The sequence below is a fragment of the Anser anser genome (genome assembly GCF_964211835.1).
Source record: "Anser anser genome assembly, chromosome: 3".
Classification (NCBI taxonomy): Eukaryota; Metazoa; Chordata; class Aves; order Anseriformes; family Anatidae; genus Anser; species Anser anser.
Window position 1 is genome coordinate 7,302,025 of NC_139722.1, and position 20,371 is coordinate 7,322,395.

General features: G+C 44.5%; 1 protein-coding gene across 10 annotated transcripts in view; it reads right to left on the reverse strand.

Moving 5' to 3' along the window:
- Nucleotides 1-5,357: 5,357 nt before the first annotated feature.
- The window catches only part of EVA1A (eva-1 homolog A, regulator of programmed cell death), a 204,020-nt gene continuing 189,006 nt past the window's right edge, over nucleotides 5,358-20,371 (reverse strand). For 7 of the 10 annotated variants that reach the window (XM_083829516.1, XM_083829518.1, XM_083829517.1 and 4 more), the window contains 3 exons: nucleotides 18,296-18,460; nucleotides 14,081-14,254; nucleotides 5,456-6,818 (listed from right to left, as the gene is read on the reverse strand). In XM_083829516.1, the coding sequence (XP_083685642.1) occupies nucleotides 6,448-6,818; nucleotides 14,081-14,254; nucleotides 18,296-18,460 (710 nt within the window). In that variant the 3' untranslated portion in view covers nucleotides 5,456-6,447. Of the gene's footprint in view, nucleotides 6,819-14,080; nucleotides 14,255-18,295; nucleotides 18,461-20,371 lie in introns of all 10 variants that reach the window. The other 3 variants (XM_083829515.1, XM_083829513.1, XM_083829514.1) reach the window with 3 other exon arrangements.

Consider the following 20,371-nt stretch of genomic DNA (forward strand, 5'->3'; position numbering starts at 1 on the left):
CTTTCACAGAAAAGTGCCGCAGGGAGCTTATATTTTACTCACGACACAGAATAACATCAGAGTCCAAACACAACCAGAAAATAAACAAGCTAAGTCAGTGCCCCACAAGAAACTGTAAAGAAAGCCGCCTTTTCAGTTAGATATGCCATTTCAGGTTTGTTTGCCTTTTTTTTTTAATGCCAGTTTCCATCACATCTTTCTAGTTTGTATTTTTTCATAAACTGATAATGGAAAGGGAAAGGTGTTTTCTCTTAGCTTAAACAAACAAACTTGACTTTGTTCCCAACTGCTGTCACTATCTGTTCTCAGAAAGTGCTTGTTCCAAAAACAAAAGCTTATTACGCAGGAGAAATTCTTGTAGTTCTCAAGAGTGGCAATGTTTGCATTTGGCAAAGGATGCAAACCCTTGGCAGAAGTAGGTCTCTCTCAAAACTGAGTTTGTCCTGTTCAAGCTCAGCCACAGGCTGAGGATTTGCTTTGCTTTGCAGTCATTCAGCTTTGCTCAGATGTCCTTGAGCAGGAAAAAAATCCAAAACCAGGTTTTGATTTTTTCACTTCCACTCCACTGCCATTTGTTCTTCGATAGGAAAAACATAGAATCACAGAATGGTGTGGGTTGGAAGGGACCTTAAAGATCATCTTGTTCCAAATGCCCTGCCATGTGCAGGGACACCTCCCACCAGCCCAGGCTGCCCCCAGCCCCATCCAGCCTGGCCTTGGGCACTGCCAGGGATGGGGCACCCACAGCTCCTCTGGGCAACCTGTGCCAGGGCCTCACCAACCTCAGAGTAAAGATTTTCCTTCGAACAGCTAACCTAAATCTACCGTCTTTTAGTTTAAAACCATTACCCCTAGTCCTGAGGACTGATGAACTAGTGAAAGCCAAGATCCAGCCCACCGTCATGAAAAACATGGCCTTTTGTCAGCAGTAGATGGGGAAAGGGCAACACTGGCCCCACCAGCTAGGACAAAGAGAGGAGAAAAATCAGCCACAGGAATGTGGTCTGCCGCCATTTATAATCCTAGCCATAGCTGGGCAGTCTACAGAGGAACCAGGAGGAGGGCTGTAAGAGGTTATTCAGCAAAGTAGATATGTAGGAGGGATTGGGACATCTCAAATAAAAATGCTTCCAAAAAATAACAAGATTGGTCATTATCAAAAAGTAACACCTCCTCCATTCATCAGGATTTCCTCCAGAAAGGTGATAAGGCTGATAAGAAAATGTGACATTTTCTCTGGAGAACTCACCTTTTAAATTATTTTCTTGTGGAAAAAATAATTCTCCAAATGTCATATTTTGCAAAGCAGTCTAATTATACTCTGTCGTTGTATAAAGGGAAAAACAAAACATGCTTGGGTCCCCATCCCCAAACATGGAAGGATCTGCTCAGAGGTTCAGCATGGGGCACATTGGTCCAGCTCCCTCTCCATCTGGGTACCTTCCTGATTTGCCCACTCACGTGCAGAAATAATAATCAGTGATGCCACCCATCAAACCTGCCTCTGGAGAGGTGTTGGCCACATTTCCAGGCATTTGACTGAGGAATGTGTCATGCACCTCCCCTCAGCAAGCAGACACTTCTCAAGGGAAGCCGTGGGTCAGCTGCACACACACTTCTAGCCTTGAGAAGGACAAAGCCAAGTCCACTTTCCTTTCGTCCCTTCAGTTTTCTTCTGGAGAGTCCTACAAAGGAACCAGTAGGCAAACACCACACAATGCACTTCCCAGAGCACCCATCGCACACACACTTCTGAACAGCTTACAGGTGGCCATGGTTCATCGCACACGTAACTCCCTAGGGCACTGCACCGGTGACCCAGGACTCCAAATGGTGACAATCACACAACCACTGCTGGAACAGATCCATCCGGTGATGGGTAATTTAAAATCCCCAAAGCAACTCATTTACTTAAATTCTACTAAACCACCACGTCCACCCAGAGCAAGCGAGCACCTTCAGACCAGGCATATTTGTTGCAACATAAAGGTGAGCTGTTGTGTAATGAATCAAAACCATTACTGACTTTTTGGTGAGTTATATTGAGCCGTGGCTGTCCTTAAGACAACCACAGAAATAGACTAACAGACAAAGATAAAGGCAAGGAAATTATGTGAAGAGGCAAGCTGTAGTGATTTTAATGAGTGAACAAGGGAAGGTGAACAATGCTTTAAGAATTTTTTTTTTTTTGGGGGGGTATCTAAGGACACTAGAATCTCAGATCACATTATTAAAACCTACTGTGATTGAGACCTCAGTAATGATTGCAAGCAGAAGGATCTCTGGGCCAGTCTAAGATGATTAATTGCTTGTGATGCCTCCAGAAACTTAAGAGAGTCCATGCAGCACGAGAGGAAATTCAGATTCCCCGCAGTACCTTGAGCATATGCTTTGCATCCTGGCAGCACAACAGCAAAGAGAATTTGCTTTATTTGTGCAGCCCCCGGGGTGCTGGGAACGATGGCAGGCAAGGGGTTAAGTAGTGGCATTGTGGTTTCTGGAAGGGAAAGGCACGCCTCATTAACTGGCTGGAATTTGTGGAGGATATGAGCACCAGGGTGGACATGGGAACAGCAGCAAACACCATGTTACCGAGGTTTTCAGGGTACATTGAACACAGGTCAGCGAAAGAGGTCAGTGCTGATGGAGCAGATGATAGCAGGAGGTGAAAATGGCCCTGAGAAGTCAAGGGCAATGCAGAGGGAGCTGGGAGAGCATAGCGGGTATTTAACAGGAGCAACTCACCTCTCTGCAGTCTCTCCATACATGGCTGTGACTTCTTCTGAAACTGGCCCACCATTCCCACCAGAAAGGAGGATAAAGAACGTGCGGTTGGCTCTTGGAAAGCCTCACCCATTTCCACGCATTTAGCTTCTCCCAGGAGTACCACCCTCCATTTTCCAACCCATCATTTTCATATACAAAGCTAACACGGTGCAAGTTATTGATCTGTAATTTAATGACTCTCCGGTTCCCAATGCAAGTAGCCTGCAATTTGTAGAAGCTTGAATGTGTCTAGGTATGTAGTGGAGGCGTTTCACCTCCTGAGGGTCACCTGCATCCCCACTAGACAGCACAGTAACTGCAATCCTATCTATCTGTCCCTCTCTTTTAAATACTGTACCACACGGCTCCCCTTCAAGTAACTCAGAGTCCAGGATAGTTCTGTTATCCTCTGTTATAAAATTATAAAGGCAAACTGAGGCATAAAGACTAGATTCACGCACACAACGACCTCAGCGCCTTGTTATCCAAAAGGTCACTGATTGGGAAATGCATTCATGAAACGGAAATGTTGATTCCGACTGCTTTATCTGTCTTGGGGAATTCGGATAATGTTATTCTTGTAACAGTATTTCACTTTGATGTAGAAAATTAGATAACCATGAAAGTGAGGCCAGATCTGTGCATAGCCTCCTGCAAGAGCAATTCACATTAGCCTAGTAAAAAAAAGTATTTGTTCTCTGCTCTCTGGCTCCAGAAGCGTTCAAATGTTTTGTGTGGCATGATAAGTGAAACATAAAAGATTGAGAGGATCCTCTTTTCATACTCTTTTTTGGGGTGAGGAGTATGGATTTTACCCCGTTCTGCAGTGAATCCAGCTCTTCTGTACTCCGAGTATGTGTTTTTCCTCTGTTGGTTTATAGAGTTAAAGGCAAACCACCAGTTCCTGCCCCATGAATCTTGATTGTGTTTTTATTTTTGTTTTTTTCCTCCAAACTATGCTAGAGTTTTGGGTCAAATCCAGAAATAGTTACAGAATGACTTGAAGTCTTTTACTTAGGGTAGCTCAAAGGATTGTAGTTTTCTTTTTCTCGAGTCAAAGCTTTATTAGAAATGCACGGCCCTGAGACAAGAGGAGCTAGAAGGTACAGGGAAACATTGCACGTGCTGGGAAGATGGTGAGTCTACTTCTGTTACATCCTGAGACATTGGGCAAGGCTGACCTGGGCTTGTCTGCTCAGCTCTGAGCAGCGGCGTGCACAACCTGCTGCTTTGCCTTGCAAGATTCAGCTGGAAGATTTACAGCAGCACTAGCAATGCTCAAGGACGATTGTTCATCAGTCTGTAACATGGACTCCGTTGTGATTTACATTGGAATCCCTTAGTTGCATATAACGTACACTCGGGCTTACTACACTTGCTTTTTCCTCTGGTCAAAAGAATTCAGTTGGTAAAATTGTATATGTAAATCCATTCACTTATAGCATTTATTTTAATCAGTTTTGCAATCTACCTCTCAGGACACAGCACTTTAAATCTAAAATTTGCTGTCCCCTAATCACCAGTGTTGAGGATTTTATCTTATTGTGGAAGAAAACAAATGGCCAACAAAGATGATCCCCCGACCTCATCCCGTCATTTTGATTCTCTTAGCACAGCACACACAGCAAATTATACAGACCAGCTAAAGCACAGCACCTGGTGTCTCAGCCAGGGTTTGGGACTTTCCTTTCTTCTTTATTTCTAAATATCAGCTGTAAAATTACATCCCAAGTCAATATTGAATCTTTCCATTTGACCCTGAACAGGCCCAGAAACAGGAACCACTCTGTGGTTAAGCCACTTCTTGTTGGCCAAACTCATTGCTGACTTTACCAGCAAGACCTGTTGCAGTTATTCAACTTTGTTCTTACCTTCCAAGAGCCAAGAGACAGGAGAAAGCACTTGTGAGCACTTCAAATGCAGCTGGACTCGATGATCCCTGTGGGTCCCTTCCAGCTCAGGATATCCTACGATTCTAAGAAGGCCCTTGGTCTCCAGGGCTGTCCCACCACACAACTGTTCGGCATAGCATATGAACCCTCGAAGCCCCGCTCTAATGTCCCCAGTTATCTTGTGGGCAGGTCCACCCATCCTCATCTCTCCCCGATGCTAGGGAAAAGCTCTGGGCATCCAGAGCCTTTGGTTGTTATTTGCGTTGCAAACTCTTAAGATACAAGCGTGCCAAGCAACTGAGGAGCAAACCCTAAAGCCATGTGGGCTAAAGCAATCTTGTACTACAATACATTTCACTTTTTTTTTCCATGTATATTTTTTTTTGGTTCATTTAATATTTACCGGACCAGGTATGATTTGGGTCTGGGGAACAAGCTCAAAGCATCATGAAACCACTGGTACTTTTTCCCTTGGTGCAGGTAGGCTTTGGGATGGCCATTGGGAACCAAGGCACGGCTCAGCTGCTCCTGCTTGTGTGCCCTGCAGAATCAGACTTTGGGCTGAGGCCAAAGGAGAAAGTGCCTCCAGGTTCCTGCATGCAGAGGATGTCAGCCTCGATTGCCTGCAGAGGTGTGCTACTCTTCCAAAGCATTTCCCTCGAGCAACCAAAGTGCCAAAAGTGAGGATGCAAATTCAAATGCATTGAAGCAAACCAGAGTTTATTTAGCATTTATTACCCATTCTGCTGTTATATGTGGCTTCTTCTGTCTCCATTTTCCTCTGGTAAACATAGACCTTTTCCTTTTTTATTTTTTTAATAAAATATATAAAACATTGTGCATTGCTATCCATAGGAAAACCGTAGTTTAACAACAAAAAAAGAATAAGGCACATTCCTGTGCAGCATCTTCAAATATATATATATATATATTTAAAACAAAACAAACAAAAAGAAAACCCTTTTCAACCTCTTTGAGGTTGTTAATATCTCACCAATCACTGACACATCTCTTATATTACCATAATTTCATTGTCGGAGGTGGGTTGGGTTGTGTTTGACAGGGGCCAGCAGGGAGAACAGACTCAAAAAATAATAGGATTTTATCCCTGAGGTGTCAGTAAAAAAAAAAAAAAATGCTCCCATTGAAAAAGGAAGATGAAAAGACAGCCATAAATAACTGAATACACTATGGCAAACATCCAAGCACCGAGATGATTTCACGATGGAAGAATCCCTCCCTCCCCCCCATCCCCCAGTTCTTAACAAGTCATATTTGCCGTTGGGTTTAAATTAAGTTAATCTCATGGCTTCTGAAGTCACAAGACAATCAGTCGGGATGTACCTCCCCCTCCCTTCCCAAATCATCTTTCCAGACTTGTAGTTTCGTTCACAATTCTCCCAAAGTCCTCAGGAAAGAGAAACCCCAAAATCCTAAATGAAAACCAAAACCTAGATGACTCCTCTCCCCAGCCAAGAGGGGAGCACTTGTACCGCGGCATGCCAAGCTCCATGCCCCACATGGGAGGACTCTAATTGCCGGCTTCCTGATGGCTACTAAGAAACGAAGTTGGCAACCACCTCTGCTGTAACCAGAAAGTGTCCGTGAAGAGGGGTGATAGCAATATGTCAGGGAAAAGGAGAGGGGGAAAGCTTTATTGCTGTCCATCCACACTGCTCCAGGTAGTACTCCTGGAAGGAAAAGGGGAGACATCCAGGTGACACTGCTCCCCTCCCTCTCCTCTACCAGGTGTGGAGGAGCAGTGCGGGATGGCTGGGCTCCCCACCACCTAGTAGTAACGGTTGAGGCTCCTGGTCCCTGGGATGTCCGGCTGGCCGTTCATCCAGATCTCCCGGATGATGCGCTCCCGCTCCTCCAGCCTCTGAGCTCGCTCCAGCTCCTCCGCCGACGTGAAGACGTTCATGTTCAAAGTCCTCTCGAACCTGCGGTGCCTACGGGCCGACAGGTCAGAAGTGGTGTCCGAATCGTCGTCGCTGTCACTGCTGTCACTGTCGCTCTCCCGCTCCCGAGGAGGTTTTTTGGCGGAGGAGCGTTTGCAGTCCGTTCGGCAGGACACCCTGAGCACCAAGGCCAGCAGCGTCAAGACGAGTCCAATGCACACTCCGGAGACAAAATACAGAGCAGCCCGCTCAGGGTTTTCTGGAAGGGGAAAGGAAACAATGCTTGAGAACAACCCTTAAAAGAACAAGACGCACAATTTGTTCCTCTGTGCAAACACCAGCAACGGTCTCTGGAGGTAAGAAGTTTCTGTTGGGTCTTTTGCTTCCAAACGTCCTTTGCCACCTCTCCCCAGGGAAGCCAGGGAGGAGAATTTAAATGGTGGATTTGCTGCCAAGGCATTTGCCCGCATGCAGAATGTGGGTTAGCTGCAGTTGTGTCTTGGAGTTATCTGGAAGGGGAAGGAGCAGCCCACAGAATTAAATACTAATTCCAGTGGCTGTGGGAGTGGGGCTGAGACCAGGGAGCTGCACACCCAGCAGCAGCTAAGCGCAACTCTCTGTCACATCCATTATCTTCACACGAGGAATAAAGATGATTATAAAGCTTTATACGCTCTCTGTGCTGTAGCCCAGCAGAAATGGCAAGCCTTACAGCAAGGAAAAATGTGTATTACTTATTCATAGGTTTCATTTGCTTATCTAAGGCAAGTGTGCTGGCTTTCCGCCCAGACCACCAAAAAGTATACCTGTGCTGCAGAAGCATAGCTGGAGTTAGTGCACTAACAGGATGAATCCTGCATGGCCGCATTTCAGAGGTGATATAACAAGACTCCAAAGGACCCACAGTGCCTTTTAAACTAGGTTATCTTGTTTACTTACTACAGGGTTTTTTTGGTTCATGGGACTACTTAGAAGTGTAATTATGATCAATGTTGTTACTGCAATTCCCCTGGGCTGAATCATCTCAGCACATTCCGGGTTTATAGATAGACTGAATGGGTGAAGATGAACCAAGCAGAAGTGTCAAGATCAGCTCTACTCTGCTGTGTCTGTTGGGAGTCTTGAGCTGAGGGATGGAGTCAGCTCCTCAGATTGAATCCTACTGCTTTGAATTCAGTGACAGAGCTGTAGCAGTTCCCACAGCTGAGAGCCTGACACTGCATCCCTGGAAGATTTCAGTAACTAAAAGTCTCAGCTCTACCTTCACCTCCCCACACTGTGATTTTAGAAACTGCCTTCTCCAAGTTAATTCCTTTAAGGCAAAGTTTGCAGAAGATGAACTGGAAAAGATTTGGAGATACTCAGAACTCAACAGGACAAGCAACACACTCCAACTTCAACGCTGACTACATTCTGAGTGGGGGCTTGGACCAGGTGACCTCTGGATGCCCCACCCAACCTAAATTATTCTCTGATTCTGTGGTCAGAACTAGACACTGACTTGTGCGTGGTTCAAGGCAGTGCGTGGTTCAAGGCAATGCGTGGTTCAGTGTATGGAGATGCTCATGGAACAGTTTCAGGAACAAGATGACTTTGTGCTCTGCACTTCTCTTCTACCAAAAGCATCCAAAGATGACAAGTTAAGGAAGAGGAAGATGTCATGATAGCCTGAAAACTGGCTAATAAAACTTGAGACTTGCTAGAGGGGCTCACATGGGTGGTGTGGAGAGAGAAAAAGAGACTGAATAGAGACTACAACAGAAGGAAAAGAGAACTGCAAAAGATGCATTCAATAATGCAGAAGAGGAACAAAATACAGTAATAGTTCGAGACACAAGGGAGACCAAAACCAGAGGTTTTAAGCTAAAATATTTTGACAAGAGTGAGCCAGTAAAAAGCTGAAAGTAAAAGAGAATATAGCAGAAAGGTACGAGAGGATGTGCTGGCAGCTCTTGTTACAGTCTGGCTGAGTAAAATCCTGGCTGCAACGAAGTTAACAGCAACCCTGAACTCAAGGGACAGAACTCAAATTAAATTAAAGCTTCAGCCCTGCTTGTGCTGTAGCAAAACCACTGCCCTCCTGCTACAGTGTGAACACCAAAGAAGTGGTCTTAATTTCAGACATTTGACAACCCCAGGAAAAGCGGAACCATCGCTGATACCGCTTTTACCTCCACCTGCAATGTAAGTCAGGACAGCAATTGTAAAGCTTCCCTCGCAAGTAGGTGTAAGGAGGGCTCCAAGGACACCCAGGCTGCAAAGAACAAATGAGCAGGAGTGCTCTGTTTGTCCTGGAAGACACTTGGTCCAGCCTGCCTCTGCTCTCTCTCTGGCTGACAGGATGCCAGGCACACTTTCCTGTGCACCACATTCCTGCACACACATGGGCTTGATTTGGTTGCATTAGTTCCGCTGCTCACTCTTTTAAAGCAACTCATAAAAAAACATAGATTTGAGCCTGAGACACAGACACATGTGGTTTCTCTTCTCCCATTTTCGTCCATGTCTTGCTTTTCCATTCTCCTCCACGCTCCTTTTTCCATGCTACTGTATCCAGCTCATGAGCAAACTGCACCTCAATTACTACTTAAGCAACCATTTTTCATCCCCTGCTTGTCCTTGTGTGTATAGCCCTTCATGCAGTACGAGGCTGTAATTGAATCTTTGGGCTCCACTGGCATTTATGAGCTCCTACAGCTACTCTGTCAACATCTGAGACACTGTCTGGACTTCCTCACTCAGCTGTAACCCTATGTTCAACTGCAGTCTTGGCATTTATCATGCGTACAATCCACTTGCACAGCAACATCTCTCTTTTCACAGCAGAAAGAGCAACTTAAGCTAAAAATCAGGGGCTCTGCTTTTTCTCTGTTGGAGTAGCCAAGTCAGCAATAGCCTAGATTTGGGGGGTTGACAGATGATTAGTGATCTTGAGAACCTCCCCCAATACATGTTCTCCTTGCTAAGTCCGAAAAGGGGCAAACTTTTTCAGTAAATGTATTCTCAGCATCTTCCAAAAACTCAAGAGAGGCTCAGATTCATCATGCCAACACTGACACCTCAAAAACAGTTACTGTATTTGAAAAACTCTTTAAAAGTGTATGGATATCAGTGGCAGGAGTTAACATAATTTTGGTATGCATTCAAGTGTGTATATGTGTGTACCCTATTACACCCTTTAACACATGGATTTTGACCAGAGCAGCTTTTTCTTCCCCTGCTGTGGATGACAGCTCAGAGCTATGTTTTTCTCCTAAACTTTTAGCAGGACCCAGTTGCTGTCAATCTCTCTATTTGGCGTTACCTTCCCCCCTCCCTGGTATTTCTCTTTCTGGACTGAAAGCATTGATGAAAATGTCACTGATTCAAGCCTGAACTTAATCAATGCAGACAAAAGATATATGCTCTTTATAGCCCTTTATACAAAAGCCACCATTTTCTATGTGCTCAAACTGGCCAAAAATTAGAAACACATTTTATTTTGTTTTTCTAACCAAACCAGCAGCAATTATGGAGCCTGTTTCCTGAGGGCTAACAATCTGCTGGGAGCATCAGCCCAGACTGCCATTAATTCCCCAGGAAATGCCCTGGGCCAAGGTTGTTATTGCTATTATAATAAATTGTTTCAATAAATAAAAACCAATCTAGGCATTAACGCTGCTGGCTTCCTGTGATAGCTTCATACATTCAGAAACCTCAGTGGAGAGGAGAATTTCAGAGGGCCCCCGTAAAAGGTTCGCCATTAAGCATAGCCAGATGAACAGTAGGAGCAATATCTTCTAGGGAATTTACAGTTAGCCCCACAGGCCGCTGAAATCCCTTGGTAGAACAGAGGAAGCTCTCCAGGAGCCCCTTATTAATAAGGCTCAGGCCAAGCAGTCCAGAAGTTAGAATGATCTCCCCCGGGTTGTTTTTTGGAAGCCCCTCGTTAATAACTTGGCAGCATAGCTCTCTGCTTACGGAAGAAGAATAAAACAGGGATTTGTGGAGGTTTCCCTCTAACTACTTCAATCTGAATGCGGCAACAAAACTGGAGTAAGTCACCTGTCCAAGGGAAGTGCTCTGATACTATTGGGACATTTAATATTTATATAATCACAAGAGATGGTTCTGGTCTTGCTGATAGACTGTGACTGCAGAGGTAGTTCCAGATGTCACCAAGAGTGGTGAAATCTTCCCAAACACTCAGACAGGTTTTGGATCAGGTCCATGGCAAACAACAGGTCTGAGGTTTACACGCAGGGATTGCATATAATTAAAAACCTAACTCTGTAACAAAGATCAGCTTTCAAATTAAGGGCATCCTTGAGCCTTTTGCAGGACTGCACTTTCAGTAAGACTCATTTGTCTGGTCAGCTTGTAAATTCACTTGTCATAGACATCGTTGACTCTTTCTCCCTGTTTCTGAGAAATTGTATTCAAGGTTCTTGAAGCTGGGACAAGATTAACACCTAACTGGCTCTGATACTCCTAACCATGGTGATAGCTGCAAACAAAATTGACAGTGAAAATCAACACTCCTGCAAAGAGCCTGTGCTTCCTGCTGTGCTGTGATTTTTCAACCCCCGTTTGTCAATAGGAATGTTCCCAACTTTTATATGACAACTTCAGCCAAAAAGATGGTAGAAATGAGCACAGATTTCACTAACCCTGGTACTTTTCCCCTCTATGTATTGCAAGACCCTGCATGTACCAACGGTGCAAATGACAGAGCCTGCAGCTCTTCATTGCAGCTTCCCAGGAAAACCTGTCATCTTGTGAAGAAAAAGTGAACACCTGTGAGCATATGATTTTGGTGTTCTCCCCAGGCCAAGAGACACCCTGCTGTCAGGAGGCGGAAGAAGAAATAGAGTGGATGGTCCTTACACTTGACCCATGCAATACCAAGTGCCCGTAACTTTATTTTTCTGGAATGGATCTGAGGGTATACAGCATCCGCTGTACCACCAACAACATTTTTCTTTATGTTTCACCTCTGCCTGTTTAGAGTTTACTCTTGCGGAGTCCTGTTTTGAGCCAACTCACCAGCACAAGTGAAACCTAAATACAGCAGTTTCAGTTTGCAAAGTGTACCTAAGGGACGTTTTTAGTATCATGAAACATAGCAGTTCTTGCATTAATGTCTCCCTATGGCACAGAAGCTGTGGTTAGGAGTGGTGGAAATTGTGTGAAGCAGAACCAAAGTCTTCCTGGCTGTCCAGCACCCTGCCTCTCCTGAGACACTTTTGTGGCTCCTCTATGAACATCAACAGTTGCTGTGGCTTAAGCTTACTTCAGGGCTCAAAACTCAGGCAAGCATGAAAATTTCCAAGTGTTCTGCTGCTCAGCGTCTGCAAGATGAAGGGGGGTGGCTTTGCAGTGCTTTGGTTTTATGCAGACGACTTTTGTGCCCTATGACACAGCCTGTCTTTGAAAACATAGTTTTAAAAGTCCCCATTCTCACATATAGCAAAATTAACCATGCCAAGTCTATCCTCCCTGCTAAAATCAAAGGGCTATATTACATGTAGCAAATAAAGATGGTTTAGGACATCTGCTGTTTCAATCCATAGGGCAGCCATCAATTATTTTTGTGATAAATAACAAACTGAACATCCATATCATTGAGATCAAAATTCACCTAACAGTCATGGTTAAGTGCACTGATAAACATGAGCAACAAGCTCCTCAACTCATCACTGAAAACCAAGGTTGTGAGGTCTCAGTTTTGCCTATTTATTTGCCATCCAGTGAATCCAAACACATCACAAGGAGACCACATTGTGAGAGGACAAGCAAGTTCCACAGCAACAAGACAGTTAAAGCTGTCATTATTTATTACTTGTGCTGGAGTAAGTTTTCGAGACTCCTGCCAAGAGTGACACCCTGGGAAGGGGATGAATCGAGGCCTTGTGCCCCATAAAATGAATGCAGAGTCAAAGAGTTCTGCTGTGGTAAACGGAAGCAAAGTCCTTGGGGCACAGTCAGCAGTCCTGAATCCTAGTACCAACTGCCCCCTGCCATAAATCCTACAACCTTCTACTACCCATTACTGTTCAGATGGGGAAAATAATGTTAACAGCATTTTATTTTATAGTAAAGTTGGGAATGAAGGCATTTTTCATGTCAAAAATGGCAGATGTAGGTAAAAAAGGGGGGAAGTGCGATACATAGAAGATTCATTTAATGTTTGCTTTTCCTAATTTTTCCTTAGAGAAGTCCATGCAATGAAAATATATCCCTTTCAGCCGTCTTTTGTGAAGAACATTACTACTTCCACTTAATCTACCTGCTCCTTCAAGGTGTCATGAAAAACCAGGGCCCAGTGCGACCATTCAATGAGTAGAAAGCCAGAACTTTGCATTCGCTATTCATGGTCCTTTTAGAAGGACTCTCCACTAAATGTGCAGAAAAACTCTTCTTAAGCTACTCAATCATTCCAAAATGCAAAGCTCGAGTTAGTTGTTTCAAATCCAAATACTTGTCTGTAGCAGCATGGTGGTATCTCAGCAAGAGCATTGAACCAAAAATGCATTAGTATTTAGTGAATCAGCAAGGCTGAATGGCACAAAGACATGAATAACTGTTGCTCATGAATACAGGAGTTTTAGTTATATAGACCCCAGCCTAACTGTGAGCAGGTCGGTTGCAGTACACAGAATTATTAACAGTGTGTAGTGAAAGAGCAACAAGTTAGTATTACAAACAAGGTGCATACAAACATTTCATTCAAATGGAGAACAACCTGCAATCCCACAAGAAACTTCCTTCTGTGGAAAGCAGTAGTTTGCCCTAAAATGTGTTGAATTAGTGCATCTGATGTTACCCAGCCAGTGCTCCTCCTATTTTGGGGATGGCTTATCCAACTCTGTAGTCAACCCCTACTTTGACAAAGCACCTCACAAGAGGAAAACATTTGCACTACATCTCCTGCCTTTGCTGGACTTTTTGCTATCAATGGTACTGACCCCAAGCAATGAACAGAGCACACAGTCTCTATTTCAAGAGCAACTTTTTAACGCCAATCTTTAAGGCAGACTGTTCCTCTGCTACTTGAAAGCTGCATGTGGGTGAATGATAAACTGTGATCCAAGGAAATCTTGCTCTAAACTATATTTAAATATACAATTAAGCAGACTCTCAAGCTACTTCATCTTCACACTTCTACTGAAGATAAGCCAAATTCTCTTAAGCAGGGTAATGATCTGAGTGCTGCTTATTTTCCAAATTACAGGACAACAGGCTTGCCTTCCTAATGTGCCAGGCTTTGATCTCCAGGAAAATGGAGCATTAGGAATAATACAGCATGTAGGATTACATTGTATTCAACTTCAGATGAGAGCAAATCCAGGGGAGAGCAGAGCACAATAAACCCTGTTGTATACTGTCAGCTACAGCTGCCCTCGTCAGGTCTTTCAAGGGAGAATTTGCTGAAAGATGAATGAAAAATACCAACAGTTCAAAGAGGCGGATTTAGCCCTAGGTGGCTGTGAAACATAGGCTCGTTTGAGGGCCCAGAGAGGTGGCGGCCACCAGACCTACCTGTGATGAAGGCGTACGCTGCTAGGATGTTGCTGAGCAGTGCCATCTCTGTGCTAACGCCCACGGGCTCCATGCTGCTGGTGAACACTGGCGGTTGTGTCTCATCCACAGGAAGCAGGAAGGGGGTGTTGTCCAGAGGGTAGAACGTGGCCGATCTCCCTTTCTTCTTCTCTGCTTTTGAAACAGAAAGGGAATGAGGAACCAGGCAAGTGCACCAGCGCTGTCCTGCCCTATCCTCACAAGGTCAGCAGCTGCATTCAGAAATCCAGAGCTACTCAGCAGCAAGCCATCCAGATTTGCTCCTCGTTTGGGGGGCAACTAAACCTTTGCAGTTACCTTCAGTCGAGCCCATGCCCTGTCTGCATCCAGACAGCATCTTCTCTCCCCCGTCTCCTGCTCTTTCATGTCACCACTTAAACACACCCACCTACGTTACAGCAAATATATAATCAGGTTTCTTTTCTCTTATGTAAATCAAAGGGGCCTTTATCAGCTAAGCTTGTTATAAGCCGGCACACTGGCTCGGAAAACACCGACAGAGTTGGCAACCCTCCGCCGGTGTCACGCTGCAGCGATCCATCCACACCTGGCAAACAGATGCACTTTCTCTCCTGCCTTTTCAGGGAAGGGCGGATCTGAGTTTATGACTTCCTTCAGAAGCCTGCTCGCATTGTGTTTCACCCAGACATTATTTCCCCCTCGGAGAGGTGAGTGAACATGGGTTAATGATTTGATTTTATTTGTTGAAGACCGGAGCTAAGAATACAGCTAATTCCAGGAGGCTCAAAGCGACCCTTTCAGACCTTATCAGCTCACTGCTGAGTACTCCCTGCACCTTGATCTGCTGGCAGACACCCCCACTAGTTATAAAACACCAATTGTTTTAAACACACAAAAAAAGTCAGTGCACGGGACCCAGCTCCACCATCCACGTGGCTGTTTAACGGTAGCTGTCACAGATTTCCAGGCTCCTTTCCCCGTGTGTCTGGTTCCAAGCGGCACAAGGTAAAAATCACAGACTTGCACCTGGCTCCCATTTACCTGCAGGTATTAAATTCAGGAAACTGAAGGGTCCATCTCCTACAATACCACCAGTGCCATACAACCAAAGGCTCTCTGACCGCAGCCACAACATGAGACGGTCTGTGCTCACCTGATCTGTGTGCGTTCCCTGAAAACCTGCCAAAATAAGACACCACCTTCAACCTCCCGCTGCGTGCGCTGGGAAGCGGCACAGCCCAGGGAAGCAGTGACAGAAATTGAGGGCTGTCAAAGAGAACAGGTAATACTGGATGGAGAGGCACTGAGCGCACGAACATGCGTGTAGCAGTGTCAAGTCTTAATCTGCCTCACAGAAGCAGCGGGGATGGATGTCCAGGTGTTGCTGTAAGGGATCAGCCCCGAGGAATGTGGTCACGGTTGTATCTCTGCCACTGAAAAGCTGCATGGCCTTGGGAAAGCCACACTTTACAAGCTACCAAGGTGTTAATGACTGGCCCCCGAGCAAAGTTTTCAAATGTGGGTGCCTGGGTGGCAGATGCAGAAGGGAAAAATATCCAAAGAGCCTCTTGCTGTGGGAGAACAGTGACTGCTGCAGACCAGTTATGCAACGGAGGCACTGGGGCACAGAGGGGCAAAGGCACAGCCAGCAGGAAATCAACAGGAGAGCTTTGGAAAATACTTTAATTCAGATGTAAGCACCAGAAATATTAACATAATCTCTAATCTTTCTTTTTATTCTCCTTGCCCAGTCAATCCATGTCTATACAACTGGTTGAGTTTTTCTCAACTACTGTTCCTGCAAAGAAATCCACTGAAAGAAGGGTAAATTTTTCATGTCCACAAACTAAACCACTACCCTCCTGAAGATGTCCTGCATACTTCAAAGCATATCACATAGCACTATGTATCTAGACTGAGGCAACTGAACCCTGCTGTTAGTTGACAGATCTTAAGAGTGATTCAGCTCTCGCCATGGCTGATACTTAAAGCTTGGTGTATTTGCTCATAAATAGACATCTAAGAAACCTCAGGGTCAGCAGGACATCCACACAGAGCTGCCAGATATGAGAAGGGATGTAGGGAAAACTCTCACCCTTTTAGAGCAGCATCCAGAAGCCAGGTGAACATCCCAGGTCATCTCAAATGACACATATATGTGGAAGCAACTGAATCCTGCCCAGGATGTCTACATACTGAGGTCTAGCTCTGAATTACTTAGTCTAAAATCCCTTTACAATCAATGAAAAGGAAGAGAATCGTCAGATGATCTCCTAACCACACATCTCATCCTAAAGAGGACCACTGGTGGTCCTGTAGGTGGCTCCAAGTTCCTAATAGGTCTTTGAGAGGTTTCTATGACACTGCATTGAAGTCCAGCTAACATAGATTAGCTGGTAGGATATGAACCTGGGACCTCTGCATCATGCTCTCTCACTTGTCCAGCTCTGAGTTACTGACAATCTACCTTCCCCTCACTGTCAATGCATTCACGGGATCTCACTAGGACTAAGGTTTAAATTATACTAGCTGTAGGGGCTCTGTATTCATGCACTAGATCAGCCAGGAAAGGCTCAGATGACACCACTTCTGCCTGGGTTTGGACATCCCGTGGAAACCAAGCTGTGCAAAAATGGTGTCTTTTAGGAGAGAGTAATGCATAACTCCTCTTATGTGAAATGTAAGAATCTTTTTTTTTTTTACTTCTGACACATCCAAAGAACAGATGTAATCAAACAAGTTTTTAAATTAATACTCATCTGCATACACTATACTCTGGCAAAGAACACCACAAAACCACAGAACTGGTTTTGTCATCTGCAGGACTGTACAAGCACAGACAGGGAAGACAGAAGATGACTGGGGTTATGCAGGAGGGAAAAAAAAAAACAACAAACAAACATAATTTCATAAGGGTCATGTGTTGCTATGCTACGCAGCTCCCTGTGTCATTTAATCCAGGATCGTACTAAAAGGAACCTCTTTTTCTTTGCTAGCTTTGTAGACTTTGTCTTCACCTAATCCCTCACTGCTTTTCTCTTCACCACGTTCACCCTTTCTCAGCTGTTCCCACTCACTCAAGCAGTTTCCCTGTGACTTTACACCAAAGTTGAACAAAATTATTACAGCTAGCAGTAAATTTGGCCAGTGACACAGTTTAAGCATAGCAGAGGTTATTCATGATATCAGGTAGACTTTAGAAAATAGTTTTAATAAAAGAAATAAAACGGGAAAGGAGATTGCAGAAATGTCCAAATATTTCTTTTTGCTATTTTTGAAACAATCTTCCAGCTTTTAATATCAAAACGACATCTTTGTTTGAAAAGTTGTATTTTCAAAATGAATGAATAAACAATACGAAAGCTAAATAAAAATGTGTCATTTGTAGAAGTGAAATGTTTAGATGAAGGAAAATGAGTTCAGCTTTTTTTTTTCTTGTTTAAAAGAATCACCAGGATCACAAAATTTATTTCAGGCTGACCTAAAATTCTTCTCCTTGACAATTTTTCATTAGATCCTCCAAACTGACAAATCCATTATTGCTGACTTTTAGTTACCTGCAGATTGATTATCCAGGCTGTGGGTTAACTTTACCAAGAGACAGACAAAGACAAGGTAGCTCTGTCCATACACTCCCTAAAGCTGAGTCTCTGGGAGCATAGGGTGGGAATTTCAGAAATAATGTCATCACCGTCTCCAGCATGTTGGGAAATATAATGCAAAAACACTGCCTAACCCAGTAAATGTTCACCTGTGCTTTTCCTTTATTCATACACCATCCCTTCCTCCTACTCACCTGTCCCTAGATAGCAAAGATTTGACTTCATTCATATCTCTTCACTTTGCATTTTATGAAAATAGCATCATATTTCAAAGCTCAGCTGAAAGCTTCTCTGTCCCCTCTGAGGCAGATCTCCTGCTATGTCCGCCCTGGTTTTGATTTGCCACTGTGTTAGACGGGTCTGCAAAGTATTTCTGTGATGAGTTTTGACATGCATGGCTATTGCTGCTACTTCAAGAAACCCAGTGTGAGTTTCACAGTTCACTTTAGTCAGTAGGTGGTCATGCCTCGAAACCTCTCTTTCTGACTTTGACATGGATTTGGGTACAATATAGAAACCAGGGTAAGGTACATAGCCTCTGTAAGGGCAGATGGAAGGGAACAGTTACCACACCACAGTTAGGTTGAGTCAGCATTGCAATAGTCATAGCTACCTGGGAGAGCACGTCCTATATTGGAAGGAGAGACATCAGAAAGGAACACGCCGTCCTCTATAACATTGGGATCAAACACCCTTGGCCGCAGTGGAAAATGTGGCTTCTGAAATCCTTGGTAATTGGTCGGTCCTGGCTGGGTTTCATGCAGAAGCTTCCTGGGAACTGAAAGAGAGGAGTAAGAAAAGCACAGTTGTTAGAGTGAGTTATTTCAGCTGGTCAGGATGAGAATTATCACATTATGCTATGGGCTCATCTGATACTTAATTATACCATGTGCAGACCAAACAGACACTCATTTACCATGAGTACCATTACTTGATGAATGCTCTCCAAATGCCAGCACAGAGACGTTCAATGAGAAAATGCTAGAAACTATAAAGTGAATAAGATATTGTTTACTTGTAATTAAGGGTTGAGACTAGACGAAGGGTCAGATTCAAACAGCTTATTTAGACACCCATCTAAGGCACTGAAATGGCTGGTAAGCTCGTCTTTGGTCTCAGCCCTGAGGTTTGGAGTCCTCCAGCTGGACAGCCCTGTTCCTACCATGGTGTAGGGTTGGGCAGGGAGCCCGTAGCAAAGGGGAGGGACTGTTGGGTATGCCTGAATCCCTGCCTCTCCCCAGCTATCATGTTGCTGGCCCAGAACTGCACAGCTGATATTTCTGTCCACTTTGGATTCCCAAAACCAACCTTTGGAGGATGCTGTCCACAAAAATGCATAAAGCCTAAAACATCCACCACAGAATAAGAAACCCTGCCTACAAGAAATCCTCCCTACTCTGTGGGGTTGAAAATACTCTTCATTGGGCTTTAGGCTTCAGCTAAGCTGGGAAAGACCCCTTCTCTATTCCTGCTATCCTGAGAAAGAGGGTGAAGGCTCAGATAATTCCTTTGGCTCCATGTTTCATCCAATACACAGGCAAGGTAGGTTAATATGTCTACAAGAGTTGGGTCTGAGCATCTTTGGCCTCTTCTTTGGACCAAACCGTGCCTTAGTAAGAAGACTATTTTCCCCTCCTTGATGTTGCAAGGCCAGCTCTTCAGCTGTACCTCCAAGCAAAGCAATCAAAGCCGGTGTGACTACATCAGTGTACACCCACTGAAAGTGAATCCACGCAGTAAATTCACTGATCAAGCCATGTGGAGACACTGAAGTCACTTGTGGAGCTGAACCAGTTCTCTGCCTCAGCCGCGGCCAATGCCTGAGGCTATTTCTGAGCAAAGTGCCTTTCCATATAAAGAGAAAAAAACACATAGACAGGTCGTTCAGCTCAGAAGTCAGAGGAGTAGAGCAATGACGGACAAAATAAATAAATTAAAATTTCCAGAGGAGAAATATATGATCCCCTTCTGTAACTGTACTCTAATACGTACATCAAAGCACCACTTTGTCCTTCAGAGAGCCATGACTTTACTGTGTTAAAGACCCAGACTGCTGAGAATGAGGTACAAGTTCATTAGACCCACAGAAACCCCAAGGGAGGGCTGCTGGGATGCTCAGCTCTCCTTCCTCCAAGTCTAACGGCCACTGCCTTTCATATCCCAAGCTGGCTGCCACCTCCTGGTGCCTCAGTTTCCCCACTGCTCTGTTGCAGATCGTTCTCTCATCTCCACTCTTCACAGGGGTGTGATGTAGCGTAATTAAAGAAGTAAAGCACTTTGAGATCCTTGGCACAGGCTCAAAAGAGGACTTGGAAAGCGTGCAGCCCTGGAACAGAAAGGAAATTCCTGCCTGCCCCCTGCAGCTAATCAGCTGCCAAGCTGAAGCATGAGATTTAATCATGCCCACTAAATTTGCCTGCATAACTACAAATATTACTGGTGGGGGAAGCAATCCAACCGCCTTGTTTACATTGTGTTTGACTTACTGTCTTTGCTGAGGCAAAGAGAATTGTAACTATATTTACTGACTGACCTGTATTAGGCTGCCAAGATATCAGCACTGAAGTTCTCACATTATTAGTAGAGTCATGCTAGGTCAGGAAACAGACATAAAAAACCTACAGCTCCTGAATAGCAAAAAGCTGGCACAGCAGTTTCTAGTGAAACCAGAATTGGCAACTGTCTTCTG